Source organism: Anolis sagrei, chromosome 1 (genome assembly GCF_037176765.1).
Source record: "Anolis sagrei isolate rAnoSag1 chromosome 1, rAnoSag1.mat, whole genome shotgun sequence".
In the NCBI taxonomy this organism is placed as follows: Eukaryota; Metazoa; Chordata; class Lepidosauria; order Squamata; family Dactyloidae; genus Anolis; species Anolis sagrei.
In genome coordinates, this window is record NC_090021.1 from 219296303 (window position 1) to 219317043 (window position 20741).

At 40.1% G+C, this 20741-nt stretch overlaps 1 protein-coding gene across 1 annotated transcript; it reads left to right on the forward strand.

Annotated features, from left to right (window-relative positions):
* The first annotated feature begins 2118 nt into the window (after positions 1-2118).
* MUC13 (mucin 13, cell surface associated) lies at positions 2119-19210 on the forward strand. The gene is made up of 12 exons (XM_067464870.1): positions 2119-2130; positions 2543-2621; positions 6369-6485; positions 8429-8535; positions 11308-11366; positions 12144-12307; positions 12696-12830; positions 14318-14435; positions 15090-15127; positions 15882-15969; positions 16918-17173; positions 18854-19210. The coding sequence occupies exons 1-12, from the start codon at positions 2119-2121 to the stop codon at positions 18890-18892; spliced, it is 1212 nt and encodes a 403-aa protein (XP_067320971.1). The 3' UTR covers positions 18893-19210.
* Positions 19211-20741: the final 1531 nt, after the last annotated feature.

A 20741-nucleotide genomic window follows, 5' to 3' on the forward strand; every position in this document is an offset into this window, starting at 1 on the left:
GAACAAGTCTCCTCCTCTGTTTTTCAGGAGTTCCTTGTGCTCTTTGCACCGGGTTCCCCTGAGAGACTAAATTTGATGCATTTAATCCAGGTTTTAATGAAAAATATAACATCAAACAAACCCAGAAGGAGTGGTATTTTAACCACGATACTTTTAATCAACTTCTTAATAAAGGTTATAAGGACAAACAGTGCCAGAAGGAGTGGCATCTTAACTCTAATGCCATTAGGCAGGAAGAAATGGTGCCCTGCCATCTTTGTTGCGGCTCCTGGAGAAGTTAGAGGGTGGAGCCAGTGGGGAATAGTCAGGATTTAAAGTGATGATTATGATCTTGAAAGTCCTATGTGACCTGTGTCCAGAATATAGGAATGTTGGGTGGTTTCTCTTTTAAGGTTTTCTTATCAATCTTCTCTTCTTCTTCTTCTTCTTCTTCTTCTTCTTCTTCTTCCCCATCCCATTTTTTTTAAAGTTCCAGATCCAAACGCAACAAGTCCTACAAGTAAGCACTCAGTTATTTCCATAGTTCACAATTCTCTACATCAATGATGTAGAAGACAGAATATTCCTTTTGCATGTATTTAACTGCTGTTCCAAATTAATAAGAATGTTTATGCTCCTAGCACTTAAACATAAGTGAATATCTGAATGACAATAAGAAGAACAAGTCTCCTCCTCTGTTTTTTGGGAGCTCTTTGTGCTCTTTGCAGTGGGTTCTCCTGAGAGACTAAATCCGATACTTTTAATTCAAGTTTTAATGAAGAATATAACATCTAACAATCCCAGAAAGAGTGGTATCTTAAGTATGATACTTTTAATCCAGTTCTTAATGAAGGTTATAAGGGCAAAAGTGCCAGAAGGAGTGGCATCTTAACTCTAGTCACATTTGGCAGGAAGAAATTGTGCCCTGCCATCTTTGCTGCTGTTCCTTGAAAAGTTCAAATGCAGAGCCAGTGGGGAATAGTCAGAATTGTGACGATTGTGATGATTATGATCTTGTGGCCTGTGTCTGGAATATAGAAACATTGGGTGGTTTCTCTTTTAAAGTTTTCCTTCTCAATTGTTTCTTCTTCTTCTTCTTCTTCTTCTTCTTCTTCTTCTTCCCCATCCTCTGCTTTTTGGGTGGAGCCAGTGGGAAATAGTCAGGATTTAAAGTGATGATTATGAACTTGAAAGTCCCATATAGCCTATGTCCAGAATATAGGAATGTCGGGTGGTTTCTCTGTTTTTCTTCTTCTTCTTCCCCATTTTTTTTAAAGTTCCGGATCCAAACGTGACAAGTCCTACAAGTAAGCACTCAGTTATTTCCATAGTTCACAATTCTCTCCATAAAATATTTAGAAGACAGAATATTCATTTTGCATGTATTTAACTGCTGTGTCCAAATTAATAAGAATTTTTATGCTCTTAGTATTAAAACACAAATGAATATGTAAATGACAATAAGAAGAACAAGTCTCCTCTGCTTTTTGGGAGCTCCTTGTGCTCTTTGCACCACATTCCCTTGAGAGACCAAATCCAATGCTTTTAATCTAGGTTTTAATGAAGAATATAACATCCAACAATCCCTGAAAGAGTGGTATCTTAACTATCATGCTTTTAATCCAGTTCTTAATGAAGGATATAAGGATAAACAGCCCCAAAAGGAGTGGTGTCTCAACTCTAGTGACGTTAGGCAGGAAGGAAGGGTGCCCTGCCATCTTTGCTGTGGCTCCTGGAGAAGTTAGAGGGCGGGGCCAGTAGGGAATAGTCAAGGTTTAAAGCGCTGATTGTGATCTTGAAAGTCCCATATAGCCTATGTCCAGAATATAGGAATGTTGGGTGGTTTCTCTTTTAAAGTTTTCCAATCGTTTTTTTCTTCTTCTTCCCCATCCCATTTTTTAAAAAGTTCCGGATTCAAGCGCGACAAGTCCTACAAGTAAGCTCTCAGTTATTTCCATAGTTCACAATTCTCTCCATCAATGATGTAGAAGACAGAATATTCCTTTTGCATGTATTTAACTGCTGTGTCCAAATTAATACGAATTGTTATGCTCCTAGCATTTAAACATAAATGAATATCTGAATGACAGTAAGAAGAATAAGTAGACTTTATAACATCCCATTAGGGCAGGTATCCTCATGCTACAGATGGTAGAGGAACAGCTTTCACACATGATGCAGACCACGAGAGGAAGTGCATCCCCTACAGAATGAATATAGATTGGCAGCGCTTTAACTGACATGTCTTAATGCTATGCAGCCCTGGAAGCTGTAATTTGGTGAGGCAGCTAAAACCTACATGCAGCGCAAAGAAGTTTAGCCTATTATTATTTTGGCCTCTTACTACTGCTGAATTGTGCAGGACTCCTTTAGGGTTCCAAATAGAACCGCAACAACTTAACCGCAACAACTTATCCACAAATTGTCCATTATTTACAGAGTTTGCAATTCCCCCAATCAACAAACTTTAGGAAAATAGTCAGGATTCAAAGTGCTGAGTATGATCTTGAAAGTCCTATATGTGCCCAGAATATAGGAATGTTGGGTAGTTTCTCTTTTAAAGGTTTTCTTCTTAATCTTCTTCTTCTTCCCCATCCCATTTTTAAAAGGTCCAGATAGAACCACGACAACGTCTGCACCAAGTAAGCACTCAGTTATTTAAATAATTCACAGTTCTCCCCATCAATGATTTGGAAGACAGAATATTATTTTGTGTTTATTTAACTTCTGTGTCCAGATTAATAGGAGGAAGTCTTACCCTTCTAGCATTAGAACCTAAATGAATATCTTAATGGTGATAAGAATAATTAAATAAACAAAAGTTATATGGACAGAAAATGGGTGCCCATATTCTCAAAACACTGGAACATAAGTGAACATCTCGATGATTGTAAGAATAATAATTTTAAGGACACATTTTCTATGGGAAGAAAACAGGTGCAGTAGTTGAACCCCTTCCTTTAGATGTCAGTTCTGTCTACATTGACATAGGACTTGATTACACCCCATTAGGGCAAGCATCCTCAAACTCTGACTCTCCAGTTGTTTGGGCTTCCAGCTGTCAGAATTCTTAACCATTAAACAAGCTGGCTAGGACTTCTTGGGGTTGGAGGCCCAAACATCTGGAGGTTTAAGGATGCCTGCATTAGAATTTCTGTAAACACAAATTATGTGGAACTACATTTGGAAATTGTTTGGAAATTTCAGCTGGGACAACATGCTGCAGCCAAGCTGCTGAGAAGGCCTGGTTATATTCGCATTTAACTTCCTTGTTGAATATGTCCGGTAGATACCAGTCCCTTTCTAGGCAAAATTGAAAGCCATACATGAGTTTTGGGACTAGATTACATGTATCAAACTCAAGGACTGTGGGCTGGATCCAGTCTACCAAATAATTTTATGTGGCCTACAGATGCTGGACTATAGTTTCTGTATTCCTCATTTTTTCATGAATGAAAGTGTGAGAGTGGCTGTGTTTTCCCAGGAATGAGGGCTGGTATTTGGGCATCAGGTTAAAGTGAAATCAGGTGATCAGAGCTGTAAAATGAGGCCAGTAATTGTGATGAAACCAAGCTGTTGTCAAGAGGCAGGTTTAAGGAGCAAGCCCGGGGATAGAACCAAACATCAACCAAGTTTTTAAAGACTATTTTAATACAGAGAGGAAATCCTCCTATACAACCTTCCAGGGGCGGCTCAACCGTTACGCAAAGTAAGCCGTTGCGGAACACTTCATTTCAGCCAGGGGCGCCTCCTCCTCGCCCCTCTGCTGCTCCGTGGCTAAAAGGGTTCCTTCCTCCGAGCAAGAGCAGCAAAGGCGCGAGGGGGAAGCTGCCGCCGCTGAGGCCCTCTTCGGCAGGAGCCTCCCCCTCACCCTTCTGCTGCTCCATGGCTAAAAGGTCCCTTCCTCGCCAGGCTGGGCTCCCAAGCCTGGCGCCCAGCCTGAGGAGGAAGGAGGATGTAGCAACAGAGGTGCGAGGGGGAAGCGGCTGCCGCTGAGGCCCTCTTCGCCAGTAGCCTCCTCCTCGCCCTCAGCGGCAGCAGCTTCCCCCTCGCCCCTTTGCTGCTCCATGCTCCTTCTTCCCCAGGCTGGGCGCCAGGCTTGGGAGCCCAGCCTGGCGAGGAAGGGAATTTTTAGCCACGGAGCAGCGCAAGGGCGAGGAGGAGGCTGCTGGCGAAGAGGGCCTCAGCGGCGGCAGCTTCCCCCTCGCCCTTCTGCTGCTCCGTGGCTAAAAGTTCCCTTCCTCCTCAGGCTGGGCTCCCAAACCTGGCACCTAGCCTGGGGTGGAAGGAGGACGGAGCATCAGAGGGGCGAGGGAGAAGCTGTCACGGCTGAGGCCCTCTTTGGCAGGAGCCTCCTCCCCGCCCCTCTGCTGCTCCGTGGCTAAAAATTCCCTTCCTTCCCGGGCTGGGCTCCCAAGCCTGGCACCCAGCTTGGGGAGGAAGGAGGACGGAGGAGCAAAGGGGCGAGGGGGAAGCTGCCGCCGCTGAGGCCTTCTTTGCCAGCAGCCTCCTCCCCGCCACTCTGCTGCTCGTGGCTAAAAGGGTCCCTTCCAAGCCTGGGGAGGAAAGAGCACGGATAGTCAAGGGGGAAGCCGCCGCCACCAATGCCCTCTTTGGCAGCGGCCTCCTCCTTGCATAGATATATATGTATACATATATATATATATATATATATATATATATATATATACACACACACACACACACACACACACATACACAGATATGTGTGTGTGTGTGTACACACGCACACATACATATACATACACAGGCCTGGGCCAATTTCGGCCCTCCTTCCAGGGTCATTTGGGAATTGTAGTTGCTGGGATTATAGTTAACTACTATCAAAGAGCATTCTGAACTCCACCAATGATGGAATTGAACCAAATTTGGCACACAGGACTCCCATGGCCAACAGAAAATATTGAAAGGGTTTGGTGGGCATTGACCTTGAATTTTGGAGTTGTAGTTCACCTACACCCAGAGAGCACTGTGGACACAAACAATGAAGGATTTAGATCAAACTTGGCACAAATACTCCATGTGCCCAAATGTGAACACCTGTGAAGTTTGGGGGGGAAATAGATCTTGACATTTGAGAGTTGTAGTTATTGGGATTTATAGTTCAGTTACAATCAAAGAACATTCTGAACCCCAATAACGATAGAATTGGGCCAAACTTCCCACATTGAATCCCCCATGACCAACAGAAAACACTGTTTTCCAGTGGTCTTTGGCGACCCTTCTGACACCTCCTTGTGATCCCCCCAGAGGTCTCAACCCCCAGGTTGAGAAATGCTTCCTTATAGCCAACCAGACCAACTCCCTTCACCAGAGCAAGAAAACAATCAAAGCCCTCCTGACAAAGAGCCATCCTGCCATAGATATAGATAGATCTATAGGATTCAAACACACACACACACACACACACAGAAGATATAATATCATAGATGTGAAAGGGATCCCTAAAGAAGGACAATGATATGTTTTATGTTCCAAAGTAGGCAAACCAGACAATCACCACATTAACACTGACAAAGAAACAACAAGAAATACTGTTTACCCACAAGCATCAAAAAATTACATAAGAAACCAACTTTCTCATTACTTTCTTTTCAAGATGACCAGACTGGATCATAGCAACGCGTGGCAGGGGATGGCTAGCATATATATATATATATATATATATATATATATATATATATATATATATACACACACACACATATATATGGCATGGACCAACTTTGGCCCTCCATGTGTTTTGGACTTCAACTCCCACAATTTCAAACAACCAGTAGGAAGTTCAAAATACCTGGAGGGCCAAAATTTGTCTATGCCAATATATATCTATATATCTATATCTATCTATCTATCTATCTATATCAGTGATTGGTTGGGGGGGGGGGGCGCCAAAATACTGTTTGCTTACCATTGAAAATTACCTAGGACCGCCTCTGCAACCTTCTGTCCAAGAGAGTCTCAGAGCTCCATGGGTGGGTGGCAGCAAGTGGCTTAGGTTGTGAGAATACTACAATGTCTAGGCAAATGGAAACATGCCAGTCTGAAGGGTATAGCACTGGGTGGCTTTTCTTGTTGAGTGGCTTTTCTTCCTCATCATTTTAGGCAGTCTAACAACAATTTCTCCACCAGGGAAGAATATTCTGTTAAAACAGAGTGTGGATCTTTTAATTGGGGAGGAGGGGATACCCATAAAATTTATTTTTCATAACTTCTGTTGTTAAGGTGAATCTGCTTGACATATAAACTACAAATTGCACTAATTTGTATCTGTATACAGACTCTACATTCTGTATTTCTGAAACTTAATTACATATTGTGATAAAGTTACAGCTGCTATTATTATTGTTGTTATTGTTATTTCTTAGAACCGGTCAATTGTAATAGCCAGTCGTGTAAATATGGAGCTACATGTGTTAACCTGTACACAGGCGTTCTCTGTGTATGTCCCTACGGCTACTATTATTCAGAAGGTTGCCAGTTAGGTAAGTTTCTGTTGTAGTTCTTTTTATTCCTATCCCACCTTTTCCACAGATTTGAGATACAAGGGCGTATTCATCTCATGTATTTGCTATGTTTCTGTATTTAACGTATTTGAAAAGCTCACTGTTATGCTTCTGTAGCAGTGGTCTTGATATTGCTGCTGAACTTGTCAGAAGAAAATTTGAATACTTTTTTTGTTCATTACTTAAAACACAGAAATGTACCCAAAATAATGTCTCTTTGCCACAATCTGCTGTGCTGCCATGTTGATAGCACACCAAACTAACAGAAGTTTCAAAACCCAAATACTATTAAAATCAGAATTCCTCAGCAAGCCAACCAAGACAGTGAAAGTTCACAACAGCATAAATGGAAACAGCCAATCTTTCTCAATTAAAAAAAGAAAAAAAGAAATGAAGGGTTTTTTTTCAGTTCAGTTAATTAGAAATGAAAAGGGAGCTCAAGCTTGCTAGAAACTCTCGTAGAAGGGAAAATACTATTTGACATCCAAAGGATGACTAAAGGTGCATCTTCATTGGTGCTTTACGTGTGTATGTGGTGGTGGTGGTGGGGGGGGGGGGTGGTGCCAACTCTATGGCTGTTACATGATGCACAAACCTGATTTGGCATAATGTAGGCCATGGCTACTTGAGTCATATTAACTGATGATGCTGGATAGGAGCTCCCAGTGGCACAATGGGTTAAACCCTTGTGCAAGCAGAACTGCTGACCAAAAGGTTGGAGGTTCGAATCCAAGGAGCAGGGTGAGCTCCCATTTGTCAGCTCCAGCTTCTCATGTGGGGATATGAGAGAAGCCCCCCACAGGATGGGAAAACATCTGGGTGTCCCCTGGGCAATGTTCTTGTAGACAGCCAGCCAATTCTCTCACACCAGAAGTGACTTGCAGTTTCTCAAGTTGCTTCTGACACATGCACACACAAAAAACAATGCTAGATACTCCAGAGGTTTGCCCAAACTCCAGAACATCCCTGGCTCAGGAAGCCTGAGGACTGGGGATGGTGCCTAACCTCCATTTGCAGTGCCCATCAGTAACAGTACCCAGGGCATAGAAGTAAATAGGGGAAACAAACACAGAGAGAAGGGAGTGATTCCTGCTATTTCCATTACCTCCTACTCTGTTACTTTATCACTTGGATATCATCACTCCTAGCGCTACAAACAGTGGCATTTTCACACCCATCTTAGAGGGTGATATGGTTTACATATTGAGTTCTTGTTCATTTCATAATAGGAAGAAAAAATTCTCACACAAGGGGCAACAGAGCAAGTTGCAATAGAGTCAGTGGAGTTTATGTCATCAAGGATCACTAACTAAACAATAGTTAGCAATGGTCTTGATAAAGACCTTTGTTGTTCATCCATATGTGGAGGAAAAAAAGACACACCTCCAATTTAAAACATTTCAGGTGTTTAAAAAACAATGCTTTTGGGTTTGGATTCCCCCCCCCCCCCCACGAGGGTCTTCCTCCAGGGGCAAACCAAGAATGGGCAACTTGGAAGTCCCTGAACAGACTCAGAAGTGGAGTGGGCGGAACAAAAGACAACCTGGCAAAATGGCACTACCTAAAAGAATCCCACACCTTATGCGACTTTGGAGGAGAACAGACAACTCTGCATCTGTATGCTTGTCCACTATGCCCTGCCTCATGTACAGAGGAAGAATTGTTGGAGGCTACAGACAATGCCATTGATGTTGCCCGTTTTTCGTCAAAAGATATATAACCACCTACGCTCCTTCTATATTTTATCGGTTTTATACTAATTTATGCAATGCTTTTGGTACAAAATAAATAAACTAACTAAACAATAACCATATAATTTAGTCCCTCATTTGATATCTTTCTCCTTTTCAAACACAATTGAAACCAACAAAAGGGTGGATCTTCAGATGAAAAATAAATAATATACATTTTTGTAATTTCAGGGCAAATATTCCCAGGACAAATCAGTCTGGACAAGCAGTATGACCCTGCAATGGCAAATGAACAATCCAAAGAATATTTAGAAGTATACACCAGTGTCACTAACTTCGTAAGTTTATGTTTCTGACATTTGATTTTTTTCAAACTAGACCTTCACTTTAAAAAAAAGCTGTATCTTGAAACTAGATTATATCTAGAAAAGGGAACTTTCAGAGAGATAGCTGCATTAGTTTCTTCCAACATAATGAGAAGGAAGAACTATCATGACACTCTTAAGACCACCAAAAAACTTTTCTTTGTAAACTGAATATATTGGTTTATATAGAAAACACAATAAAATATGGTATATTTGAGACTAGTCAGGCTAGTTTTGATGATCAAACAAACCAGAGCCCAAAGATAGGATGAAAGTACATAAGAAGGAGATATCCATTAATCTCTTCACAAAGTAGTTGCTTTTCATCAGAAAAAACATCCCTGGGTATATACAGAAGTTAGTTTTGTCATGTAGTACACAAACATCCTGAATGCATAGAAGGAGAATATGCAATGTATACAAAATGCAGTATGAAACCGACATGGGGTTTGTCCACACTGTATAGTTAAAGCAGTTTTACACCACTTTGACTGCTAGGGCTCAGTGCTATGGAATCATGTGAGTTGTAATTTTATAAGGTTTTAGCTTTTTCTGCCAAGGAGCACTGGGACCGCACCAGACTAAAAATCCCAGGATTCTGCAGCATGGAGCCATGACATTTAAAGTGGTGTAAAACTGCATATATGATTCAATGTAGATATAACCATAGAGACAATTCTCTACCAATTTCTACAATTTGAAAAGATAATGGAATACATTCATTTCAAAATTTGATAGATGCCTTGAAATACCCTTAAAATGATAGTGTTTGAAAGTAACTGAAGTGTAAGTCATTACACAAATAAAATATACTACTTTTAGAATTTGGTTGTTTACATTTTGGTTTGTTACATGTGCTCTGTGTGTGCGCGCACATATTTCCTTCCTGTAAAATGTTATTGTCCTTCACGGACGAAAATACATAGTTCAGTAGATATATGGGCTTATTGGGGAAAATCTTTTGTTGTTTGTGGAGGTAGGTCCCTGTGACAGCCGTTTTGTAAGCAGACATACATTTTGTAATTCCGCTTTGAGTCTCCTTAGGGAGAGATAAAGCTTGGTATTATTATTATTATTATTATTATTATTATTATTATTATTATTGGGCTGTCCAACCACGGAAAAATTTGTTTCTAAACTCGATTCGTTTTTAGGGGTTTTTTGCGTTTTGTTATTTAAAAGAATTCCGATTTTTTTCTTTTAAAAAGTTCGATATTTACGAAATTTCGGAAATTACGAAACAATTTCGAAACAATAACGAATTGATTCGTTAATGGCGGACGCGATTGCGCAATACGCTAAAAAACCCTCCAAATGGGACAGGGGGAACTTCTGAAGCTTCCCTCTCCCTCTGTTGTTGACTGTTGGTGTGATAATTTTTTTTTATCACTGATAAAACAAACAACGACTATAAAACTTGCACCAGACATACGGAAATAATAACAAAATAATAACGAAACAATTTCAAAACAATTATGAAACAATTTTGAAACAATTACGAAACGAATTGGAAAAATTCGTTTAGTTTTTTAGTTGCTCTTGAATGGTTCAATATCGCTTCGTTATCAAAAAAATAACGAATTAATAACGAATTACGAAATTAACGATCGAAACCGCCCAGCCCTAACTATTAATAATAATCATCATCATCATTTTATGGGTTCATCTGGAGCCCCCGGTGGTGCAGTGGGTTAAACCCCTGTGCCGGCAGGACTGAAGACCGACAGGTCGCAGATTCGAATCTGGGGAAAGGCGGATGAGCTCCCTCTATCAGCTCCAGCTCCTCATGCGGGGACATGAGAGAAGCCTCCCACAAGGATGATAAAAACATCAAAAATCATCCGGGCGTCCCCTGGGCAACGTCCTTGCAGACGGCCAATTCTCTCACAGTAGGAGCGACTCCTGACACGATAAAAAAAAAGGGTTTATCTACATTGTAGAATTAATGCAGTTTGACACCACCTTTACTGCCATGGCTCAATGCTATGAAATCTTGGGGTTTGTAATTTGGAGGAAGCACCAGCACTCTTTGGCTGAGAAGGCTGAAAGCCTCGTAAAATTACAACTCCCATGATTCCATACCACTCAGCCCTGGCAATTAAAGTGGTATCAAGCTGCATTCTTTCTATGTCAGTTTCATACTGGGCGATTTTGCTCTGCAATATCCTTTTTTGGGTTGTTTTTTTTCTTTTGCATTGCATTGCATTGCATATCCTTATATGCATTCAGGCATCATTTCACAATCGGAAGGGTCAGCTCCTGAAGAGACTAAAATAATGACTACAATTCACAAAGGCATGGGACTGAAGGGTTTATCCTGGATGTTTTGTGATACAGCTTTGCATCTAGTGTCCTCCTCCACCCCACTCCCTTCCCATCTTAAAGATAAGGTAAAGGTTTCCCCTTGACATTAAGTCTAGTCAAGTCTGACTCTGAGGGGTGGTGCTCATCTCCATTTCTAAGCCGAAGAGCCGGCATTGTCCATAGATGCCTCCTAGGACAATGGGGCCGGCATGACTGTATGGAGGGCTGTTACCTTCCCGCTGAAGTGGTACCTATTGATCTACGCACATTTTCATGTCTTCAAACTGCTAGACTGGCAGAAGCTGGACACAACAGGAGCTCATCCCATCTTGCGGATTCAAACAGCCGACCCTCTGGTCAGCAAGTTCTGCAGCTTAGCAGTTTAACCCGCTGCGTCACCACGGCCCCCATCTTACTGAATCTTTATTTGTATTTTTACAGTTTTATGAAACATTGAAAGGTGAGGCAAGCTACAAGGAAACAAGCATCACAAGCATAAAGTAAGTAAGTGTGGCAGACTTGTAAAGCCATAGATAACAACACCAGAATAATGTAGTGGCTTAAGCCTTCCGGCACATCATCACCTCTCCCAGGGAACTCTTTTCCCCCCTTCAGTTTCCCATTTTCACCCTCCTAACAATCAACTGGCCCTTTAAAGGTCATTGTTTACATTCAGCTATCGCTGGCTGATATGTAGACATTCTAATGGTGGGAGCCCAAAGAAAGCATTTCTGGCTCTCATTTGGCTCCTCCTCCATTAGAACATCTAAATATTTCTTTCCTAGTACTTATCAGGGTGAGATAGCATGTGATCCTCGAGATGGTTTTGACCTATAACACCCATTATTCTTAGCAGCCAGTATTGCCAGTATTAAGGGATTATGGAAGCTGTTGAACATTTCTTCTTGTAGATCTGGGACAAAAAGTACAGCTCAAGAGAAGAAAAGATGTCAAGGTTGGGCACATAATTATAATACTCATCTACTATTCCACAGGTGCACCTGCACTGTAGAATTAATACAGTTTGACACCACTTTAACTGTCAGGATACAATGCTATGCAATATCCTTTTACAAACTGCAACTCCCAAGATTTGGGGAGATGTGGATTTGTAGACTGAAGCATTCTCTTGACTTCTTCATTTGACCTTCAGTAACAGCCTGCTTTAAAACAATATCAAAGCAACCAACTGTTCAAAATCCAAACTGTAAAATATTCCGTTCTTATTTTTTTTAAAAAAAAAATCTTTCTTAATATTATACGTATATGTCTTTCAGGGAAACTCCAAAAACACTGCGAAGGCTCAGAAGAGCAGCAGGGAATGTTGCTGTTACAGTCATCAATAAGTTTGAAACAAACACAACTTTAACAAATGCTGATGTAGTGGAGCTCATCCAAAATGGATCTTGTAGCGGTGTCATCATTTGCAAATCCTTTACAAGTAAGTACTGAATTAAGGATGCTGACATCATGTTGTCGAAGGCTTTCATGGCTAGAATCACTGGGTTGCTGTGAGTTTTCCAGGCTGTCTAGCCATATTCCAGAAGCATTATCTCCTGACGTTTCACCCACATCTATGGCAGGCATCCTCAGAGGCTGTTCTTCCTGCCTGGATGAATCCTTTGTTAGGAGGACACTCTGGACTTAGAAATTCCTGGAGAAATGTTGTCTCAAATAAAAAAGCAATTTCTTTCTTTGCCTTTTTTTTCACTTTTCCAGCCCCCAATCCAGCCATTGTGGAGGGCTGACTGTATTCCCATTGCTTTATTCATTGCAGGTAATATTCTCTTTTCTGCTAACATATATTGTTATACTTATTTTTTTGTCAGATGTATCACAATGTGAAGCTTACAACTGTGATGAAGACACAACTATATGCAATGAAACAAGCAGCGATTCTTTTCCAACTTGTGATTGTCATCAAGGTCTTGCTAAGAAGAAACTTGAGGATAAAACCTGTTCAAGTAAGGATTTCAGGATAATTGTCTTAGAGATATGACTATTTCCTTCTCATCTAGTTCTTTTCTGTCATTACTGTCCAATATACGTTTGAGCTGTTTTCAGAAACATTAAAGTTAAGCATGCATTAACACCTAAAGTTAATTTAGAACCATAATCCTTTGGAGACTGACCAAACAAACTGTTATATTTTAAAATCCATCATTCTTCACATTGAATTTTTGATTTGATGCTGCTTAATTCTGAGGAATAAATTACTAAGAATTAGAATGTTTAAGAAGGGACCCAGTAAATGGAGCTAGAACATGTGTCCTCGAACATTTTACAAACAAAAAACTAAAATCCCATCTTGTCAACCAAGACAAGAGTGTTGGCAAGATGGAAAATGCTATTTATTTATTATTTATTTATGGCATTTCTACTCCGCCTTTCTCTATCCTGGAGGGGACTCAAGGTGGCTTACAAGTAGACAACCATACAAAGCCACAGGATAGGTACAATTACATATGTATAAATAAAGTTATAAAATACATTTAAAACAGTTTAAAAACATATAAAACAATATATTAAGAGTTAATCACATGATCCATTAAATGTAGTCTGGCCGTTCCAGTTAGTCAGTGCATCAATTCTATATCTTTCTATTTCTCAAGTTCTCCAAACGCTTGGTCACAAAGCCTGGTTTTCACTTTCTTATGGAAGGTCAGGAGGGAGGGGGCTGATCTGAGGTCCCTGGGGAGGGAATTCCACAGCCAAGGGGCCACCACTGAGAAGGCCCTGTCTCTTGTCACCACCAATCGCGCCTGCGAGGAAGACGGGACCAAGAGCAGGGCCTCCCCAAATGATCTTAAACTCCGAGATGGTTCATAGGAGGAGATACTCATGAGAAAGTCTGGGGGATGTTGCAGTTGTTTGCTTTTGCCTTGGCCTACTGGGAAAAGCCTTTCCTCCTTTCCCCCTTGCTCAGTTGACGAAATCCAAAATACATATGTAAGCTTAACTCAGTTTCCAGTGCAACAAAGTAAATATGGTATTGTCATGTAGTGGTGGAGAGGGAAAGGTCACAGGACATAGGAGGAAACTCGGAGAAGAAGAGACAAACTGGGATATGTTAAAGGCATTTGGAAATATGAGATGTTGAGTCAGAACGGTTGTAGGGGCTGAGAACATGGTAGGAGTCCCTCATAAACAAATCTGAGCTTGAAAGTGAAGTGTAAGAAACAGATACGTCCTCATTTTCAGTCAAATGTGTATGGACTATTAGGTAGCATGTACTATTGTTCCTATTTCTCCTACTCTACTCCCTCATGAGCCATTGGGAGAAAGGAGAGACAGGGCAATCCTGATATGGATCAAAAAGAGAACATTTGGAGAACAAAGGGTCTACCATTGTACATGTTTGGATATAATGCAAATTCCATAGACTTTGACTTTCAGAAGAATGATTTAGACTGCTAAATATCATTATCCTTGTCTCCTGCTTTGAATATAGTATGTGACACCACAGAGTGTTCCTCAGAGAAACACAAACGCTGTTCCATTTCTGCCAAACAAGTTCCGGAGTGCCAATGTATGGCTGGTTATCGAGAACAGGGTGGAGTTTGCAAGGCGTAAGTATTGAGTTGTTCTACCAATATTAAACAAGTATGTGGGGTATAAATTGTGGTTCTCTCCTTTTTTATTCCTGCTGGAAACTGCTTTGAGGGGTGGCATAGAAGGCTTTGATGCTAAAGGAAGAAGGAAGAAAAGAGTTATGGAGTAGTCAGATGGGATTGTGATGGACAGAAATATGTAATGACAGGAAGAGCAGGAAGAAAACCCACCCAGTCTATAGGAATGCAGGAATGTTCTACTAGTCTCAATGATCTCTTTCCCACTTGGTACTTAATAAAACAAATCACTACATATTTATTTATTTACCATTTATTTGCTGTATTTCTATACCTCTCTCACCCTGCAGAGGACTCAGAGCAGCTTACAATATGGCAATATTCAATGCCGCACATTCAACAACAATCTATACAATACATCATATAGCAATTAAACAATAAAAACATACAAATACCATAAAACCTTTAAAACATGACACCTAGTCCTAAAGTCATCATATTTGTGCTCCACTGTGCTGGCACTACCAGAACCAGGTCATAAGGGGAAAACATTGGGGGAAAACTGTATAACTTAAGCTGAAATAACTACCTTTCTGTAACTTTTGTTTTCTTTAGTCAATTGTTTTGTGTAACTTTTTGTTTGCTTGCTTCTAGGTGTGATTTTGGCTACTCGGGAGAAAAATGTGAAGAGTGTATGTACAAGAATTCTGAAAGTTTATTTTTTCTGGGAATTATTTGAATCAAGGGGAGCAGAATCTGTAATACTAGACTTAGGATAATCAACTACAAGAAATATATCTACTTCAACTCCATCTTTAGGAAGTTTTGTTTTTGTGAGCAAACACGTATCCACACTGAAAAACACCAGTATTTCAAATGTCATTTTTGTCATGCCACTGTGTTAAATGCAAAGGAGTAGTCTGAAAATATTTGATGTTTGCTATTATTTATTATTTATTTATTTATTTACGGTATTTATATACCGCTTTTCTCACCCCTAGGGGGACTCAAAGCAGTTTACACATAGATAATGGCAAATGTGACCAGCTGATTTAGTTATCACTAGTGATAATAATAACACATAATGTTTCCATGGACCAAATGACACCCCCCCCCCAAAAAAACCCCCCAAAACAAACAGGACTAGTACAATGAGAATTCAGTTCCTACATATTTTCTACAATGACATTTCATGAAGACATTATGAGTCTGCCTGAATCACTAACTCTCAGTATCCAAGAGACTAGAAAGGGCCTTGTTTGAACACCTTACTTTTGGTCTCTTGAGATCTGTCTGCCTGGAAATCCTAATGACTTTACCAGAGAGTTCTAGTGCACTTCTAAATGTTTGCATTCTTGATTAAACTGTTTCCCCCCACTTTATAGAATATTTTATACTAAAAAGTGTAATTTATTGTATAATAATGGAACATACGTGTCTTCTCAGATTACCTGGCAGTCCTTGTGGGAGTGGCTGTTGCCTGTGGAGTTATTATTGTGATCTTAACTGGAGTCCTCATTTACAGATGCCACAGGTATGCATGGGTTATTCAAACATTATGAAATTTGTCACATTATTTTCAGCGCATTAATATCTTCATGACACTTGGCTTCTTATCTCCTGTCTATGGGCCCTTCCAGATAGGCCCCATATCCCAGGATCTGATCCCAGGTTTTCTGTTTATCCCAGGTTATCTGGCAGTGGGGACTCATATAATCCAGGTTAAAGCAGAAAACCTGGGTTCATATCCTGGGATATAGTGCCTCTCTGGAAGGGCCCATACTGTCCTGGACAATAATGTATTTTGTTGCATCATGACATAAAATCAGTAGTAGCCTAAATGAGGATGCATCTGAGTTACATTCTGAACCATTCATTTTACCATTTCACTGACAGCTTTCATCATACCTGTAATGTTGGAATTTGCTTCAGATACATGTGGATGTGGACAGTTTTATTACTGACTTCACAGATTTTAAAGCATGGGAGGGGGGCTAATCATGGGGGAATAGAGAATCTGTATTTTATATGCTTGTTTTATTTTATTTTTTAAAATTGTATTGTGTGTTTATTTTATGGGTTGTTCAAGGCACATTGGGCTGTATGTAAGCCGCCCCAAGTCCCTTTGGGGAGATGGAAGCAGGGTACAAAAATAAATTTGTTATAGTATTATTGTTGGAGCCCCCAGTGGTGCAATGGGTGCCGGCAGGACTGAAGACTGACAGGTTGCAGGTTTGAATCCAGGGAGAGGCAGATGAGCTCCCTCTATCAGCTCCAGCTCCTCATATCGGGACATGAGAGAAGCCTCCCACAAGGATGATAAAAACATCAAATCATCCGGGTGTCCCCTGGGCAACGTCCTTGCAGACGGCCAATTCTCTCACACCAGAAGCGTCTTGTAGTTTCTCAAGTTGCTCCTGACGCAACCAAAAAAAAGTATTATTGTTGTTCTTTCTTTCCCTCTTCTTTTACCACGAAACAGAGAAAACAGAGAGCCAAAACCCGACAGAAAGAGTTTGATAGGCAATGAATATTCAACCACAGGGAAGGCTTCAGAAAGCAGCTCTGCCACAACTTCTGCTGGAAGTGAGAGACTCTTCCCCAGAATCCAACTCAGAAGGCCTGATCAGGTTAACAGAGCAACCACAGCTGACCAAGGAGACCAGAAAAGATTCAGCAACGAAGCAGGAGTTTCAAACAGTTCTTACTTTCCTGAGCGAGACTATGATGATGACAAAGTAAGTAATTGTTTGGAAATGGGAAGGAGAGATATTAATGCATCTCATCCTTTATTCCAGCTGCTAATAATTTCCACTGACACTTGGGCCACAGATTTGAACCACAATCCTAATTTTTCCATGACAGTTGCACTATCTAACCAAGAATGCATTTACACTGAAGAATGAATGCAGATTGAAATTATTGTAACTGCATTGACTCAATGCCATGGAGTCATGGGAGTTGTAAGTGTAGATAGTCCTTCGTCTTCTCTGTAAATTATATTGATGTCTCACTAAACTGGAATTCCCACAATTCCATGCCATTGATTGATGACAGTTAAAGTAGTGTCAAACAGCTTCAAGCAAGAAAAGCAAAGTTGCAGTGGGGTCACAGGATCAAGAACGACAACCTCTGATCGTGGTTTGGACTCCTTGAATTGTGATGTAATTTGGAATCGGAAAATGAATCCCAGTGGGAAACTAAAATTCCTTCTTCATTAAAGTATAGTTTCCTGGACATGCCAGTTGCTGCTTGGGGAGGACCTTTGAATTTTTCAAAAAGGTCTCTTTATCTAGATCAATGAAAGAGCACAAGTCATTTTATTATTAATTAACACATTAACCTGCACAGACTATGGTGGTTCCAGTACCTGAAGTATGCATACCATTTAAGAGGCGAAAGGTGGATCTTCGAAGTGGGGTTAACCACTTGTTTTTAGGCCTGTGCACTGATTTGGTCAATTCCCTTTGGCCAATCCATCTTATTTGGTTTGGTCAGATGGACGTAACGGTAAGGGCTACGCCGTCATGTTTTTTTGTCTGTAATGGGAATATGTGGTAGCTGATCATGGCTCCTCCTCCCCTATTCAGCACTACGCATGACGTGGAGAGGGTGCTGTTCACACAGAGTTACCCTGTGAGCCCAGCCTGGTGGACCAATCAGAATAGAAAAATGTCATGACCGTGGCTTACGTGCTGCTTCCTTAATCCCATTGCTCTAACCCAGACTCCCTTGAAAGGAAGATAGAAAAGGGTCCCAAGAGGGGTTCTTCCTTAACCCCATTCTTCAAACCCAGACTCCCTTGAAAGGAAGAAAAGAAAGAGTCCCAGAAGGGATGCTTCCTTAACCCCCTTTTTCAAACCCAGATTCCCTTGAAAGGAAGATAGGAAACAATCCCAGGAATGGAAAGAGGAGCCTCGTAAATTCACCATTCCTGCCAATGGGCCAGATCTTCCCGGATCTTTCAGCAGCCTAGCCAAAAATAGATTTTTCCATAAACCTATTTTTGAGAGGCTCCCAAAAACAGATCTGGGTATCCAATGAAATCCAGATATCAAAAATGGATCGCTCTCCAGCCGAATTGCATAAGCCTACTTGTTTTAACAGACTGATAGTGGCCCTTTGCTTGTATTCTTCTTGTTTTGAGTATACACTGGATGAATTGAAATAATTAGAGATTTGGAATATCAAAAGCAGATAATGCTGTAATATGAGTATGGTATTGTTATAGAGATTGTATCTTTGTGTTTATAGTATGTCAACATGGATCAGAGCACTAGATTATCCAGATATGGTTTTAAAAGTAAAAACGCATGACTCTATAAAACTTAACCAATAAGTCTTGTTAGGCCATAAAATATTACTACTGCTTTCATACCTAACATTATTTCTCTCTTTTTTATTGTTGATATATACAGAATCCCAAGTATGAAATGACATTGAGAGAGAGAATGTAAATCCATCTGAAAAGTAAGACTGAGAATGCTTGTGAGTTTCAACTCTGCTGAGGAACCAACACACCATTTCTCTGTAGCTTCTCCAACTTTTCTGTGACATTGTTGTGTGGCAATCACGATGCTTGACATGCTGACGCATCCTGCTAATTATATTTTGAAAATGGACCAGTGGGTTTGATGGAACTTCAGCTTATGCTTGCTGTTTTGTTTAAATGAATTGGGAACCAGGTGTGGGAGAAACATACAGCTCCAGCTATGTTAACTATAATGGCATTTGCATATCTTCTGCCATAGTGGGCACTCAGGACACCACAGAAGAAGAGAAGGCCAAAAAGATACCAGTAATTTGTCTGCAGTGTTGTCTAATAACAGGTTTTGGATCTTGACTGTAACAATTTTGATTATTCTGTTAAAGCAGATTTCTATTTGTCTTTATTTTGTGCTTTTTTATTTTTTAAAAAACAGACTTTCATTCCATAAAAGTGAATTTCAACATAATTCCTGTTTGCTAATATTATATGTGTGAATGTGTAAATTATTTACTGAAGTCATTATGTTCGAAAGATATATGCATCCTCCTATCAGTAGGAGCATAAAGTGCTGTTACTTTTTCTGTGAAGTAGATATACTGACATCATTGTCAATTAAAGTGATATAGTTGATTCTATTGGTACATCTTGAGGCTGGTAACCTCCATGGTCTTGATAATGCAGTAACTAAAACTTCTCAGTATCCAAAGATGTCAACTTCCAAGAGTTCAGTCTCATCTTGTTTATGTCCATCTTATTGTGCTACATGTTAGAATCAGCCTAAACTATTTCCCAACTGAAACACAAATACATCTATCCTCCATAACGTATTCCCTACGACAGTGGTACCCAACCTTTAATCCTCCAGGTGTTTTGAACTTCAGCTTCCATAATTCCTAACAGGTGGTAAACTGGCTGGGATTTCTGGAGCTGAAGTCCAAAACAACTGGAAGATCAAAGGTTGGGAACCACTGCCCTATGAGGTTACTTTTCTTCATGCAAAATCTTTTAAGGCATTTTCCTTATAATTTCACTATATTTGCCTTGCATTTGAATTGTTATTCAAACATTATTTGCTTCCTCATACAGTCTAACAGCTATTTATTAACCTATGGGATATATTATTGTTCTTTTGCCTATCTAGCAATATGGTGATATTAAGCATGCGGCATTACATGTTTAGAAGATTATATCCTCATGTCTTGAGTTTAAAAACACATTTTATAGTGTAACTACTAGGGCTGGGCGGTTTCGTTCATTAATTTCGTAATTCGTTATTAATTCGTTATTTTTTTTGATAACGAAGCGATATTGAACCATTCAGGAGCAACTAAAAAACTAAACGAATTTTTCCAATTCGTTTCGTAATTGTTTCGAAATTGTTTCGTAATTGTTTCGAAATTGTTTCGTTATTATTTTGTTATTATTTCCGTATGTCTGGTGCAAGTTTTATAGTCGTTGTTTGTTTTATCAGTGATAAAAAAAAATTATCACACCAACAGTCAACAACAGAGGGAAAGGGAAGCTTCAGAAGTTCCCCCTGTCCCATTTGGAGGGTTTTTTAGCATATTGCGCAATCGCGTCCGCCATTAACGAATCGATTCGTTATTGTTTCGAAATTGTTTCATAATTTCCGAAATTTCGTAAATATCGAACTTTTTAAAAGAAAAAATTCGGAATTCTTTTAAATAACGAAACGCAAAAAAAACCCTAAAAACTAATTGAGTTTAAAAACAAATTTTTCCGTGGTTGGACACCCCTACTAACTACCTATTGTTAAGTCTATACAGCTGGCTAAGTATACCTTTATCATGTTTATA